The sequence below is a fragment of the Cyrtonyx montezumae genome, unplaced genomic scaffold, assembly GCF_038088225.1.
Source record: "Cyrtonyx montezumae isolate F1298 unplaced genomic scaffold, pur_monq_1.0 scaffold_0, whole genome shotgun sequence".
Lineage (NCBI taxonomy): Eukaryota > Metazoa > Chordata > Aves > Galliformes > Odontophoridae > Cyrtonyx > Cyrtonyx montezumae.
The window spans coordinates 566,285-582,211 of record NW_027071824.1 but is presented as its reverse complement, the minus strand read 5'-3'; the positions used below and the strand labels follow the sequence as shown (position 1 = coordinate 582,211).

The following is a 15,927-nucleotide window of genomic DNA, read 5'->3' as shown; positions in this document are numbered from 1 at the left end:
AGACAAATTCTAAAGCGGGCTAAATTAAGCCAGATTCCTGGAGAGAGCTATAACTTAAACAAAAGCCTTTAAGTCATGTTGAATATACTCTTCAATTAACAGTTATCTAATTAGGCTGAATTGGAAACAGGAAAAAAAAAAAGCTCAAAATGCCCTGCTACACACTTGGCTTCAGAGATCTGAGGAAGGAAACATGCTTGCACTAGAAATCAAACAGTATTACCTGATCGACAATTGATCCCTGCAGTCTCACCTGACATTTTCTATTGCATAGCTAAGGTTAGGAAAATACAGGCAGCAAAGCTGGTGAAAGAACCATCAGTACTTCTTGTCCCCACAGTGTCAAATATGCATATGGTAACATTCTTTTAACTGAGAGCCCTGAGAACCAGCTAGGCTGTGCAAACAGCTCTCAAGAGCAAAAGGAGGGAATTTGCAATGGTAATTTTGCAATTCCCTTCATGCTGCATAAGCCAGCAGAACAGCCAGCTCACACTCCCATCACCACCCCCCAGAGCAGGAGTGAGTGTGGCCCAGCTGCACAGGACTTGGAGCTAGTGAGAAGCAGGAGTGCTTGGAGGAATACCATCTTCTACCATGTACTCACAGTTCTGGTGAGATTCACAGTCTGTGGGTACAAACATGAACTACTGCTTCTGCTCAAGCCTCCACACCAAAATGTAAAATTACGGTGGGCACTAAAACAATACAGCCTTGTACTGCTACAAGAAATACACTCATTACAAGAAAGACATTGAGGCCCTGGAGCATGTCCAGAGAAAGGCAGTGAAGCTGTAAAGGAGCACAAGTGTGATGGGGAGCATGGCTGAGGGACCTGGGATGGTTCAGATTGGAGAAGAGGAGGCTCAGGGGGAGACCTTATCATTCTCTACAGCTGCCTGAAAAGAGGGTGTGACGAGATGGGGGTCTGCTTCTTCTCCCAGGTAACTACTGATAGGATGAGAAGTAATGGCCTTGAGTTGTACCAGGACAGGTTCAGGTTGGATATTAGGAAAAAATTCTTCTCAGAAAGAATGGTGATGTGCTAGCACATGCTGCCCAGGGAGGTGGAGTCACCATTCCTGCAGGTGTTCAAGAACTGCGGAGATGTGGTACTGAGAGACATGGGTTACTGGGCATGGTGGATCTTGGATTTGATGATCTTAAAAGTCATCCAACCTTCATGATTCTGTGATTCTAGTTTTTAGGTCAGCAGTTTATTGATCTGGCAAAACTTGAGCAATGTATCTCAGGTTTCCTTATCAGTTTCCCAATACTTTGCTCACAATGTACATGCTCCTTTTAGAGGACACTGCCAGGTAACTCTGACCCTCCCTGCATTTGGGGTCCATAATGCCTGTGCCATCAGGAGACAGGCACATCCAGATGGGAAGAATGAAAACTGACAGCTGAAGAGCAGATGCAGCCAGCATGGCTGACATGGCACTTTTCCTTCTCCAAGCCCGGCTTCATGCAAGAATTAAACAAACAGCTTAAGTCCAGTATTTGAATTATTTCAGCTTGAATAATTTAGGACAGTATTTTCAAGGCCCTCTAGGGGTGAGATGCCTAACTTTCATTAAAATTAATTAAATATGATTCATTTTAATGGGAATTGAGCATCCAAATCCCCCAGACAGCTTTGAAAATCTAAGCCTCCATTGTTATTAGAAGCCCAAGTAAGAGATTAGGCTTATACATGTTCCCAAAGAAGTCACAAAGAGTTTCATATTGACGTCAATATGCACATGGCATTTTTTTTTTCTAAATGTTTTCCTTTATTTCCTTTATTTATTTATTTATTTATAATCTTGGCAGAGCTCAATTAACACCAGGGATGACATTGGATTTCTCCTACAACCAATGCTGTCTTAGTTCCTTTCCTCTCAATTCAAATTCTGTGTTTATATGTTCTGCTCAGTGAAGGGAACAGGAATGTGATTGTTTCACTGGGTTTACTTAGACTCCTTGGGTATAGTTAAAATGTTGCTGGATTGAAATGCCACTGCAAGTAACTTTTTCATCACATGTAATACCTGAGTTTATCTCTCATGAAATAAATGTTGAAGCTTTCCACCAGTGTAAAATGCCATAGCTACCACAAACTCCACATAAGATCCCCAATCCCACTGGATCCAATTTCTGCTTATATACTTATATCAATGGAGAATCTGGTCTTACAACTTTACATTGTAGCGCTCTGCTTCTCTAACACTTTAAGTTACTCTGACCCTTTAAGTCACTAAGAGAAGCTTAAATCACTGTCAGCCTTCAGCAGAAATAAGCCAAATTCTGTTTAATGCCGGCAGAGACAGTGCCTGTTTTAGGCTGCTCACTGCACTTGATGCTTCAGTCACTTTCCCTGGAACAAACCAGAAGCGCTCCCATTGGAAAACCTTACTCTTCACCTATTGTTTTCATAAAATTGCTTGGGGAAAGAGACAATGTATGCCACAGCCACTGGTCCTCTTTCAGCGAGCATCGGGCTCCAGTAGTGGCTGTAATTCCTCTGTTTGCTGGAGTTACTCTTGATTTGCAGTATCCATGCAAGAAGGAAAATCAGCCCCAAAGCCATATGCAGATTCAAGATTAACTTCCAAAGCCAATCAGAGAGGCAGGTTTCAGTTTTCTCAGGCCCTGGAAAAAGGTATACTTGGACATAGCTCTTAAGAGCTTGTACACTATCTCTGGTCCTGTTACTGCCCGTTGCCTCACCCAGTCACCCACTAAACCACGCAGTTACACTGCCACACCTCACCAACTCCAAGTCACTTATAAGCATAAGTAACTTAGGTATTTTCCATGGAAGGCTATCTTTTCTTTTGTATTAACATGATTAAATGCAAAATAATAACGTTCTCTTTCTTTCTCTTGGATATCATTGGTCTTAGTAAGTGGTGTATTGTATTATGTTTCTGGACCTTGAAGTTTATAACCCTTCCTTTCTACATCATTACATCTTGTTTAAATTAATATATTTTGAACATCTTCCACCATTGTTTTAATCTTTCCGTACTAGTAAAAAACATCTTTGGCATCCAGAACGGCTTCCATCATTTTAACAATGCATCAGATTGGATTAATGCATTGTAACGTCATTATTGATTCAGTTCCACATGGTCATTTTTCACATTCTGTTGAAGACAAAAACAAACAAAAATACAATTCATTCCACACTGTCATCCCTTTGTCCTGACCAGAACAACTCGATCGTGTTGAAGAAGGCATGAACCATATCAACCAAGACATGAAGGAGGCCGAGAAAAATTTAAAAGATTTAGGGAAATGCTGTGGCCTTTTCATATGTCCTTGTAACAAGTAGGTACTGGGTACCGGCTCTGCTATGTGGTGTCCAGTTTTTTTTGTCACAGTGAATGTCTGAAGTTTTTGTCTTTTTTTTCTTTGTCCTTTTCCATCTGCTTCATTCTGTGGGGATAAAATACTTGTGTTTAATCAGAACAACTGGAACGCATCGAAGAGGGAATGGACCAAATCAATAAGGACATGAAAGAAGCAGAAAAGAATTTGACGGACCTAGGAAAATTCTGTGGTCTTTGTGTCTGTCCATGTAACAAGTAGGTGCTGCCTGCCTCATCTCTTTGAGCACTTAAGGCTGATCTCAAAGGCCTTGTGAAGCTCATCCTTGCTAGGCACATGGACAGGATGAGCATGTGGCATGCAGAAGGAACGATTCTGGTTCGAACGCATTCATCTCATAGCATAGACAACTGACTGGGAATTACTGTAGATGCATTAAAATCAGGCATACTGCAGTGAAAGCTTCACTGTTGACACCTTTTGATGGTAAAAGTTTCAACATTTTACACAAAGTGTACTGAGTGGTTCCATTTTCCGGAGATCAAAACCACTGAAGCTACTTTATTCCTGGAGATCCAAACATTTTTGCAAACAAATTTAATAGAGATTAAAAAAAAAAAAGTCAGTTTAAAAATGCAGAAGAGGCGATAATAAATGGCAGTCAAATTTATAGATGAAAACCACACTTCTCATTGTTTAACAGAAATTGTTCTTGACAAAACTCTGACAAAGACATGATGTTTCACAATTGGAACTCAACTTGAAATGGTTTTCATTCTGTCATAAACAACCAAATTTGAGAACATCCAACCATGTCATGCCAAAAAAATTCTCTCATTTCGGTAGCATGTACACTAAGCAAAAATGTTGAAATTTATCAAATATGCTTGCATGCCATCACTTTTGAACAAAACTGTCCTCCAAGTAATGCAAAGCTTGTTTTAAATGCCAGATGAAAATGTGAAGTGCTGTTATGCGGATGTAGGAAGTGGGGGACAAAGTGGGCAGACCAGAAGTCCTCAAGGAACAGCAAACCCAGCATACAATGAGTCAGCAACCAGATCGATTACAGTGAAAGCATTTATAAGTGACTGGCCAGACACTGTACTGGAAAGAAGGCAGAGAGCAGGGGCTCTGCAGTACTGTACTCTCTTTCTGTGTGGCACAGGCGGTTTCTTCATAGTCAATCCTACAATGATTATCTAGATCAAATCCAATCCAGAAAGAGAGCTGCCATGGAGTTCAGTGGAAATTTGGCCTGGGTTTCTGTCTTATTAATCCTGATTTCTTTTGAAGAGAACTCCCTTGGGACACAATGCAGTTATTGCCTCAGATTTCAAAATTGGTTTTGCACCTGTTTACCCAGCTACAAATACTTTTCAGAGGTAAACATTTGGCAGAGAATATGTATGCTTTTACTTTGACATACTGAGTGGAAGAGAGGCACTGAGAAATGGAAAGAGGTACACTCACATAATGGCCCCTGTGAGCGGGCCCTCCTGCAGTCAGTTCCAGTTCTGATATTGGCTGCATCCCTGATATCCTTCTGAACTAGACAGGCATTTGAACAAGTGCAGGAGAGCTGCAAGTACAGAGGTATGCAGCAGTACCTGAGACGCTCCCACACTCTAAAAGCTGTTGCAAGCTAAAGAAAAGCATGCCAAGACAGCATCTTGCTCCTCCTGGAGAAACGCAGCATATGCCAACAACAAAAGTTCTTCCCTGAAGCACGATAAATCATTATGTATTTTGCAGGAATCTTCATCTTTCAGAGCAGATTTAATTTTTCTATTCTGTATGAAAGGCTGCTCTGAACTGACAGCCAGACCTGTGGCATGGATGGGGTCAGTACCTGACACATGGCACTGAAGCATTTATCACAACGACTGCAGTATCATGAAATCAATAGGTGCAAGAATAGGAAAATACTGCGTGCATTTGATGTTCATTTTTCAAGTTGTGCCCTCCCGGCTACAAAGCAGTATTCTGCCTTTGCAGACTGCCATGAGATTACATAATATAGCACTGCTAATCAGTGAATGTGTTTAGAAACAAAGTATGGATGAACAGTGCTTTTATAATCTGTTCCTTTACTCACCGTGCCAGGAACTGACTGGTACAAATAAGATGATATTCTGAAAAGCGTAGTGTAGGAGGGAGAGAAATCCAGATAGTTCTGAGCATCACCATCTGAGTATCACCATGATCTCAGTGCTTTCCTGGATAGTGGTAAATTAAATGCACGGATTTCATAAAGATTAACTGTTTCACATACAATTGTACTCTGCTGTGAATACAACTGAGCGAGTCATACCAAAATGCAAAACTTGACACTGCATTCTTAGAACAGCAATACCCATGTCATGAAACTAAGGCTAGACTGCAGTCAAAAGGACAAATGCTACTGACCTTGAGCAGGCCCAGGCTTCACCTGTTTTAATATTGACTCTACAAGAAAATAGAGGTTGGGCTCTGGGTATATAAAATCATTCAATTCTAACATAGACTCTGAGTTGTATGGGTCTAAAGAGCAGACAAATATCTGTAAATGTACAAGAGCTACTTCCACTCATTTCTAGAAATGCAAAACTCAATGGACAGTTTTAGAGATTTGAGAAGTAAGCCAAGCATCCTCTTTTTAACTCCTCACAAATTTAATAGAAAGTAAGCAACAAAACAACAAAGGATTATTTGGGAAAGATCCTCTTTGCATCTGTATTTTAATCCTATACTGAAGAATGTAACACACCTTCAGGCTTAACAGGTACTGAGCTCCTTCAGAGGGCATGGAATGAACATAACACCAGAGATAAGTTTGTTGTGTCCTTTCCTGAGGTCCCCAGAAGCATGCTGTTTCTCTCCCAGAATCCAAGCCACAGGGCTGTTTATATGGCTGATCACTGCTGACCAAAGAACAGGGAAACCATGGGGATTTGCAGTTCCCAACCAGTTTGTTGGAAACTGCTCAATTTCTAGAATAAAATCAAGAATTTGTAGATACAGGTCCTTAACATTTATGCTGTCTTGTTTAAGTGTTCAATCTTGTCTGACAGCTCCAATGCAGCAACCCTAAATATGCTACACATGCTAATCTCCACTGAAAGTATGCCTGGATTTTAATTTTCTGTCCACGGCGGCTCAGTCAAAAATGGCTCTCTGAAAGTGAATAACAAATATAACAAATACAGTGACATGCTAGGCTGCTATAAAGTCCTGTACTTTAAAAATCCTGAAGGAAGTAATGATCCATTTTTGCCTGTGTCTTGCTTATTGTGAAGGCTGTTACTGCTGATGCATTAAGAGTATGACAAACTAATGGAGCAACTGTGCTTAGTGAGAATGCTTTACTTCTTATTCATGCCTGTAGCTGGTGCATGAAGAAAATGTAGAAAAACTTCCCTTTCTGATGCTAGATTGCTTGTATCTATTCTTTTCTCCTGCATTCATTTCACTTCTGCCTATTTTACTTTTTGTCTCTGTGGACAAAGGTTTGTACATCAACTGTAGATGTATGATTACTATTTTCATGTACCGATATATTATTTGAAAATCTAACAAACCCTATGTGTTTTATGATAAAATAATGCCCAAACCACCTTGGAAAAGGTTAGGGGCTTTAAATGCCTCTTATGCCACATACATGTTAACAACATCAAAAGCCCAATGTTCTGCACTGTAAAATGTTAAAATCTACCCAAATCCTTTTTACTCTAAGAGGGTGTGTTGCTGTGATGTGATGTACACACTATACTTGGCAGTTATGTTTTTATGTCTGTCTGCCAGTACGTTCTCTGTGTTTGATGTCACGATGTATGTGTCGCTGAAATGAAACAATGTTTTCTACTTATCTGTATTTCTTCTCTCTTTTTCTTTTTCCCTTTTTTTTCTTTTTTTTTGTTCTTTTTCTTTTTCTTTTTTTTTTCCCTTTCTGGAAACTCAGTCAACATCCAAAAACTTGTGTGAAGTGTTGTGGACTTAACAGTTGCAATTCACCCTATTGGATACAAAACCTCTGACCATCACAGTTGTTGTGGCAGTAAAGTTTAAAAAAACCCACCCAAACCAAAGAAAAAACCCATCCTTTTATTCAGGGTTATGATATATCGGTATACAACCAATGACCCTCTGAAAACTCATTTGCTTGATTCAGCTTCTAGCTTGGAGAAGTAAAATTTTGCATTTGTCCTTGTCCACTTGATGCTTTGTTACTCATCAACTTTTTTGCATAGGCTTAAATCAAGTGATGCTTACAAAAAAGCCTGGGGCAATAATCAGGATGGCGTTGTAGCCAGCCAGCCTGCACGTGTTGTAGATGAACGGGAGCAGATGGCCATCAGTGGTGGCTTTATCCGCAGGTGAGCCTTTTTATCCACTGTTTTCTCTCTATTTTGCTTGTCACGGATATATTTAGATTTCTTCCATATGGTCATGAGCTCTGTGACACTAGTTAACTCCTTCGGTGACGCTGGGTAATGTGATAGTGCCAGTGTTTTCCCCCATGTTATGGGTGCTCAGATGTAGGTTGACACCAATTAGGACAGGTGCTAAGGACCCACTGCATTCAGTGACTGTCCCCAGCTCTGCTGGTGTTTGAGCTATTGTAAAGGATGGTTATTTTACCAGAAATCCTAACGCCAGGGTCTCATCCTTAAGGATCCTAAGATGCTAGAAAAAGTGGTCCTAAGCCTTTCTCCTTGACACTGACTGGATTTGGGCAATAATAAAATAAGAATAATGCTTCACAGCAGCAGTGTTAGGATGTAGATTCCCATGATTGGTCAATACTGTCTACTGCACTCGGGCTCCCTGGGGGTGAACAAGGCACTATTGTCAAATACTTCAGAAATGAAGCATGAGATAAATACTGACTTCTTATTATTGTTTCAAGATATCTAGTGCTTATTATTTGTCCTTGCCAGAAAATGCACCAAATCATTCAGCAGCTCTTCCTTTCTCTTCTAAAAGAAAAGAGCTTTAGGCTTTCTGTCAAAGCAAAGCCAAGCACAAAATTTGAAGCACAATTTCTACCAGAGGTAAATATTTTTTGGGAAACCACTTCCCTACTCGTGATCATCCAGGGAACCTCACTGAACAGGGAACAATGCCCCATTCTGCAGCTGCCAAAAAGCCAAAACCACGTGGAAACATTTCCACTTCAATCCACTGGCAATCCCTGGCACTCAGGTGAAAGCTACTTTGAAACACACAGCGATACTACTGGCAACCAAACTGCAAACTCCCCAACATATGGGGATTCAGCAACAAGTGCATACTGATGACAGTGGTTATAGAGCACGTATTTAGATGACAGTGTTATGCTGAATGGATAAAGGCATACCAGCAGGCAAAGCTTTGATCTCTGAAGATTAACGACACTGGATTAATAGGTAATTATCTTTCCGAAAACTATTATCCACTTATTTTTTTGGCTGCTGTGATAAAAGGATATCAGTGCGATACAAACAATGCTGTCATGCAAGCTGGAGTGTGGGATGGAGTTGCCATTAAGTTTGCTGGGTCTGCCATTCACTTTTTTTTTTAATTATTTCTGGATGGTAGCCCCATCAAAGCAAAGGCTGGGGCCTGCTAACAGAATAGCAGTGAAGAAAGTTATACCATGGCATAATTCTTCCACGAATAGCTTGTACTGCCCTTTTAGCACCTCTTTGAAGATAAACTACACGAGAGACTCAGAGCAATGATTTTATGAGTGGGACACGTGGGCTTGCTTTTCCAAGTGCCAGTCTTCATATGTCTTTTCAGTCCTAGGAGAACTGAACTTGGTCCTCAGTCAAGCACAAGTGTTTTCTTTTAAAAAACAACCAACTGTAAAAGATGGGGCTAAGAGGACAGAAGATCTTCACTATAGGCAGATTATCTGGGATAATCTGATTCTATCTGCTGAAAATACATTTAAATAAATACAAGGTTGGATCAGGATTTTCTCAGTCAATATTTTGGCAATCCCCAGGTTTGTGAAGACTGGATGGTATCCTGTGTAGCTGAATGCAAACAGCTGATACAGCTTCAGTTCCACCACCCTCTGGCATCTCCAACACTGTAATCACACACAGATCTGAATGAAGCATCCTTTCATTCTTCCACATCCTTTGAGAAGGCCCATTGCTAAGAGGGAGGTGTAACAGTGGTACAGACAAGCTCAGACAGCAAAACTTTTAGGAGCAGAAGGAATAAGCAGTACAAACTGTGAGTGACAAACTCAGACAATTAATCCCAGCATCCAAAACATAAGCTTGTGAAGGTTTTTAGGATAGCTACTTAATAATCCCTTTCTTTCAAAGCTGAGCACAGTAGCATGCTCCACAGCTGTCAGATAAGGAAGGATGTAGGAGAGGTTTTAGGTGAATCAGAGTTTCAGGGGAATTTCCTCTCTCTTTGCTTCAAATAACTGTTTTATTTTATTATTTATTTACTTATTTATTTTTTGTTCCAAGGGTAACAAATGATGCCCGGGAAAACGAAATGGATGAGAACCTCGAGCAGGTCAGCGGCATCATTGGCAATCTACGTCACATGGCCTTGGACATGGGCAACGAGATCGACACACAGAATCGCCAGATTGACAGGATCATGGAGAAGGTAAGAACTGACATTTCCAAGAGAACCCCAAAAGGGACTGTTTTCCCTTCTGCAAGCACAGGCTGTGCGTAAGAATGGCAGACGTGTCTACCAGCTGACTCCCAGATCTTTAAAAGGGGTTATGCTGTAGTTTTAAGCCTGCTCAGAAGAGGACAGATGACAGAAATAGCTCCTGGCTCCTCTCCTACTTCCAAATCTTAGGGCCAAAGCACTTCTTGCTGCTGCGGATCTCCAATAACTTTCAGTGCTGGCTAGGTTGAACCAGCACTTTTGGGTTTGCAAGACAACAGCTGTTGAGACGCTGCCTTAGAACAAACAGATTGCTTTTGCAAGGGGGTTGGTTGGGAAAGAAAAGTACCCTGAGTTGTACAGAATCATGAAATTTGGACCCTGGCACTTCTTGGCAAATTAGAAACCTTCCTGGACTTCACTCAGAAACTGCACAGGTGATTCAGAATAGGATCGCTCCTTTGAGGACCAGTCACCAAAAGAGGATGGGGATGCACTAAGCAAGGCTTTGCTGTATGGTAAGAACCCAGCTAGGCTTGTCATGCTGCCTGATTATAATCACATTACAATACATCTACTGGCTCTCTTGGTGTGCGTGCATCTAACTGGGCCCTACATGGGCCTGGTGGAGTCCAAAAGCTCAGTATCTCTATTGCAATATCACCAACTAAAAAGATAGAAAGCACCATTCCAGTGCCAGACCTGCATTGCAGATTTCTGAAGCAGACAGCATCACCCTCCAAACCTGGCTGGGATCTCATTGCCGTACTCACATCTCAAGATCTGAAAGCCATCTGCATTCATACTGGCAGCACTCCAGGCACAGGCAGTCAGGCTGAAGTGACATAAGAGGCTAGATCTTCATCTGGTGTAAAATCAATATAACACTTGACTTCAGCTGAGATTTACGCAGCCTGAGGATCTAACCCAAGGACTTACATGTGGTGCTTAGAGTTAATGCTGACCAGAAGTGGTAGAGCTTTTACTCTTGAGCCTTCTGACATGTGCAAACCTTCTTAGATGAGCAGGATGTCCATGTCAGTTTTTCATGTTGGTTAATTACATTAGATACGAGTATGCATGCACACATACACACACACTACACAAAAATTGCAGTGAGGGATTCAGTCAGCTCACTTTCCTTATTGGGGTTTGATTCCAAGAAGGACTAGGTGAAGAATATATTGCCTTACAGGCAGGAAGCTGGTCTCCGACAGTCACACAACATAGAAGTGTGCACAGCTTTGTATCAATCAAAAGAGTGTTTCATAAAGCTGCATCTATTAGTCTGCATGTATTGGAAAATGTGCAGTGTCACCATGATGCCATTCTGCAGCACTTCATATTTTAGGGAAAAGTGAAATGGATATTGGGAGCTGATAGATTTACCACCATTATGAAAAGCAGCAGAAAGCAGCAAATTAACCTACACTGCAACAAGGGACTGGAAGATTATACAGCCCATGCCATAACTAGGTTTAAATGAGTCTTGGACATACATTATTTTTTCAGAGGAAGAACAAACACACACACATTAGCAGCTATCCTACTCATGACATAGCATAGTGCAGGAGGCATTCCCCGTGGACAGAAATCAGATGCATCCTATCCATGTCTGCAGGATGCTATCACAAAATGCAGCGATTCTAACACGGATTCTGCTATCAGTTCATGCTTGTAAACGTCTGGATTTTGAAAATATTGACAAGGCCCCTTGTGAACACAAAAAACACGGGCCATATCTCTAGGCAGTGCATGCTGAGAACGGTGGCTAACTGAGAGACTGGCCTTCCATACCTAAGTAGTGTTCCTACAGGGTTAGGTATGCAGTGTTTCATACAGCAAATGAAAGAAAAAAACATTGCTAGCTAATGCAGTTCATTAAATCCAGCCTCATAGGCTTGCCTTGTTGGTCAGAGCCCTTAGCTAAGAAGTATGACATATTTCTGAAAGATGCAGTGTACACAAAGGAATCATCATGAAAGCAGCAGAAAAATAAAAGTCTTCAGTCTTAGTGAAAATCTGCTGAATTTCTTCAAATAAGAACATGTGGCTCAAGCAGAACTGAGATACTAGAAAAGGAAACAAAATATTACAATAGCCCTCTGTTAAAGATAGAAGTTACTGAATCTGGATAATATCAAAACCAAAAATGTATATACCTCCATTTTGCAATGAGACATGGGAATAGGCACCACCCCTGGCTGGTGGCAGGCAGCGCAGTGTGGCTGGAGCGGTTTTCTTTTCCCAGCCAGCTAAAGCACCGTGCTCTCAGTCAACTATCATGATTAGAAAGAGCCTTGATTGGTATGTGTTGCAAAAGCTTGGATACCTCACCAAGCTAACCCAAGTGCTTCAAAATCACTTATGTTAAACCGGATGCATGCATTCAAATCAAAGCAATTTCATAATGCAGAGAGGTAAGCTTAGCTATCCATGGTAATCAGATGAGACAACAAATAAAAGGTTTTATCCTTCCTTCAGATCAGAGAAAAAGGGACAAAAGCCAAAACAATGTTGTGATAAGTAGGTCAGATATCATCACCAGAAGACAGTCAAAAAAGAGCCATTAATGGAAAGCTAGGAGGAAAGTAGAGGGGACTAAAAACATTTTGTCCTGACCCAAGTGGGAAGGTCTGGGCAAGGACTGACACTGACTTGGATGAAACATCATTTAACAAATCTAGGCTTTAGTATTCCCACTTCGAAACATGATGTTTCATCAACACTTAATATTCAATCAATATTAATGTATTTCATGATCAACATAAATGCTTTCAAGCCATTCATTTATCTTTTGGGTAATCTTTCGGCAAGAGCTATACTGTGATAGACAAGGTCAAATTCATGGATAAAAGAAACAGAAACGTGGTTCATAATGAGTACTTACGGTGACTTACTCTTGCTGAGGACCTGGCACATGCTGCTGTACTAAAAATACATATTTACATTTGCCAGAACAATTAGGAAAAAAAGCCCAAGCTGCTTAAATGTGATTTATTGCAGACCAGTATAACGATTTTCAAAGGCTCTGAAATGAATGTGAGGAAGTTGCTTCATCACTCTGCCTTTGCAAATTGAAGATTTAAAATTAATCTGCCCTATTTGGGTACACCCCAGAGAACTGGAAATAATCATCACAGCTAAAAAAAAATTAAAAAATAAAAAGTGAAGACATCAAACTCCAGAGAAGAGTTTGCTATTTGTTACTTTTAAAGCAGTATTTTCTATCTAGTTCTTCTGCTAGCAACATGGCCTTGAAATGAGCTTTGCCAGTCTTTGTCAGCTACAGTAACATCTTTCACTCCAAAACTGACTTCTACAGAGTGACAGAAAGCCACAGCTAAAGTCTCTGCCCTCCCAAACAGAACTCCAGAATGCGCTGTTTCATTAACAGCATTTTTAAAGCATTGCAGGTGTTACAGCATGGAGACGGTGAAGTTAACAGTTCAGCCCACACTGGGCTAAATTCCATTTTCATTTTTTCAAATAATGGTAGAATCCCAAATAACGATGGAATCCCTTCCTTCTTAATTCCCATCTATGCAGCTGCCTGATCAGAGAGGTTAACCTTTCTCACGGCTACTGTGAGCTCTTCATATAGAAAGAGGAATAACGGCATCACTCCCGCTTCTTCTTTCCTTGTCACACACAGAGTTAAAAGATCCAGACAGAGTCCAGGTCCACTGAATCGAAGCCTTACAGAGCACTGGAAAATTTTCACTGATGAAATCCACAAGCACATCACAATTTTCATCCTGCCTTCCATCACTGTTGATGGTGCAAGCCATTAGCACCAGCCACAGATCTGGCACAGCATTTAAGAGAGCTCAAAAAAATTGAATACAAACACAAAAGCTTGTAGTCTACTCAGTGTCACAAAATCAGGCTAATCTGTAAATTCCATTTGTTTTGTTTTGTTTCTCCTGACATAGTCAAAACTAAAGGAGTGCCCACAAAGCATTGCACATATTCTCTCCCTGCCACATAATCATCTGTCCACTTTCTTTGTGTTTCCCTAGGCTGATTCCAATAAAACCAGGATTGATGAAGCCAACCAGCGTGCAACAAAGATGCTCGGCAGTGGTTAAATGCAGCCAAGTGCATTTCCTTTTAATGCTGTCCCAAGGGGCAGTACCTTCATGCTTTTATCATGGTATTTACCTACTAGGTTTGCACACATGCACATATCAGCCCCGTTGTAAATGTTGTCCTGTGTAGTTTGTCAGCTTTCCAAAAATACTTGTAATTAATTTTTTTCTAGATATCTTTCTTTCCAAAGGTTGTACATAGTGCTGATTTGATGGCTATAGCTCACTATAATGTTTTTTGGGATTTGCCCTTTCCTTGTTTCTGTTTGGATTCCTTTTCCTTTATCCTCTCCTTTTTTAAAATGATGTTTGCTGAATGACAACCATGTTGGAATGCTAAACGTGCTGTTAACCTTTAAATATACAGTATTGTTCTTGTAAAACTGTGACATTCCACAGAGCTACTGCCATGCTCCTGTCTTTGGGTATCATGATGTTTAAGCACTTAAACCTGCTGTCTTCAGTTCTTCATCGCCATTATCTGTTGTTATGATTTCATGATTAGACAATGTGGAATTATCTTACTATAACAAGCATTGCACTACAAAGTGATGTGATTTATGCATTTATGCATGAGGAATAAATAGACTTTTAGACTCCTACTTAAACAAGACTTTTTCCCATGGCAGTAGCACACCAACAATGACAACAAAAGCATGCTCAGTATTCGGACTCTTTTGGGACTATGTTATACCAGCAAGTTTGCAGTCGTGCCACTTTTTCTTGTTGATATATATATATAGTTATTAATCATGATCATTTTTTTTTTAATTAAGAAAAAAAAGAGGGATTTGGCACTCACCATTTAGCCATTGCCATCAAAACATGCTTGGCTGAAAATATGACAAAGACAAAAAGAATAAGTGTAATATATTGGGTTTGTCTGCTGCTTTTGAAGACTATCTTTTGAAGGAAACGACTACCATATGAAATGGTGCAAAGAAATGTAATTTTTATAAGGCTCTCTCTTACTAGTCGCTAACCCCATGTGGTTTGTTATCAGTACAGTTCTCTGTTGCTTACCTAGAGCTATGCACACCAAATCGCTGAGATGTTTAGTAGCTGACTTAATTAAAAATTATAAAAAAAACCTAAATGAATGAACTCTAGATAAACTGTGAGATAAATATCATTTACAGCATGTAATATGAAATTCCTAATGTCTCCTGTCAGTTTGTGAAGTGATTGACATTTTGTAGCTAGTTTAAAATTATTAAAAATTATAGATCTCAGAATCCATGCTTGTTTTATCTATCTGTTGTTCTATGTGTCAATGAGACCCAGTTATATGCCGCTTAACTGGGGAAAGGAGAAGGGCAAAGAAGTCCAAAGACTCTTTACTAATTGGTTCTGTATGAGAACTAGAAACAAAAGATTTGTTTGCAATATTGTATAAAAGGAGAAGTGTCTGGTCTAAAAATAGCATTTTACGCAAAGTACAAAGTGAATACTATTTTAAATAACTTGGCTTGGATTGTCAAACACTGAATCAAAATATATTTTCTTGTTCAAGGGAAAGGAAAATGAAATAAATTATATGCTGCAAAAGGATACAGTTCCTTAGTCAATAAAATTCATTCCTGTGGTGGATCTAGATACATGATACATACCTCTTTTCAGGAAACACTTTGAACTTGCTAAGAATAATTTTTAAAAGACTAACAACAGTTAATGTTTACTGGCAGTGAAAAGTGTTATTATATTTTCCCAGGGTTTTTTTTCCCCCCCATCTAGGCAAATCATGATTAACTCTACATGAGCGACAGTTCACTCATGCATCTCACATGGCCCTAAGTAAAAATACACAAAGAACACAAATGCGAGCATAATTAAAATCACATGATAATGCACACACAAGCTGTATTTTCTTTACCAGCTTTTTATTTTTAGTAGGTATTAAAAATTAATT

General features: G+C 40.0%; 1 protein-coding gene across 2 annotated transcripts in view; it reads left to right on the top strand.

Annotated features, from left to right (window-relative positions):
* The window catches only part of SNAP25 (synaptosome associated protein 25), a 64,484-nt gene extending 48,872 nt beyond the window's left edge, over positions 1-15,612 (top strand). Inside the window, exons 5-8 of one of the 2 annotated variants that reach the window (XM_065730309.1) lie at positions 3,201-3,318; positions 7,548-7,673; positions 9,774-9,918; positions 13,950-15,612. In XM_065730309.1, the coding sequence (XP_065586381.1) occupies positions 3,201-3,318; positions 7,548-7,673; positions 9,774-9,918; positions 13,950-14,018 (458 nt within the window). In that variant the 3' untranslated portion in view covers positions 14,019-15,612. Of the gene's footprint in view, positions 1-3,200; positions 3,319-3,457; positions 3,576-7,547; positions 7,674-9,773; positions 9,919-13,949 lie in introns of both variants that reach the window. The other variant, XM_065729495.1, reaches the window with a different exon arrangement.
* Positions 15,613-15,927: the final 315 nt, after the last annotated feature.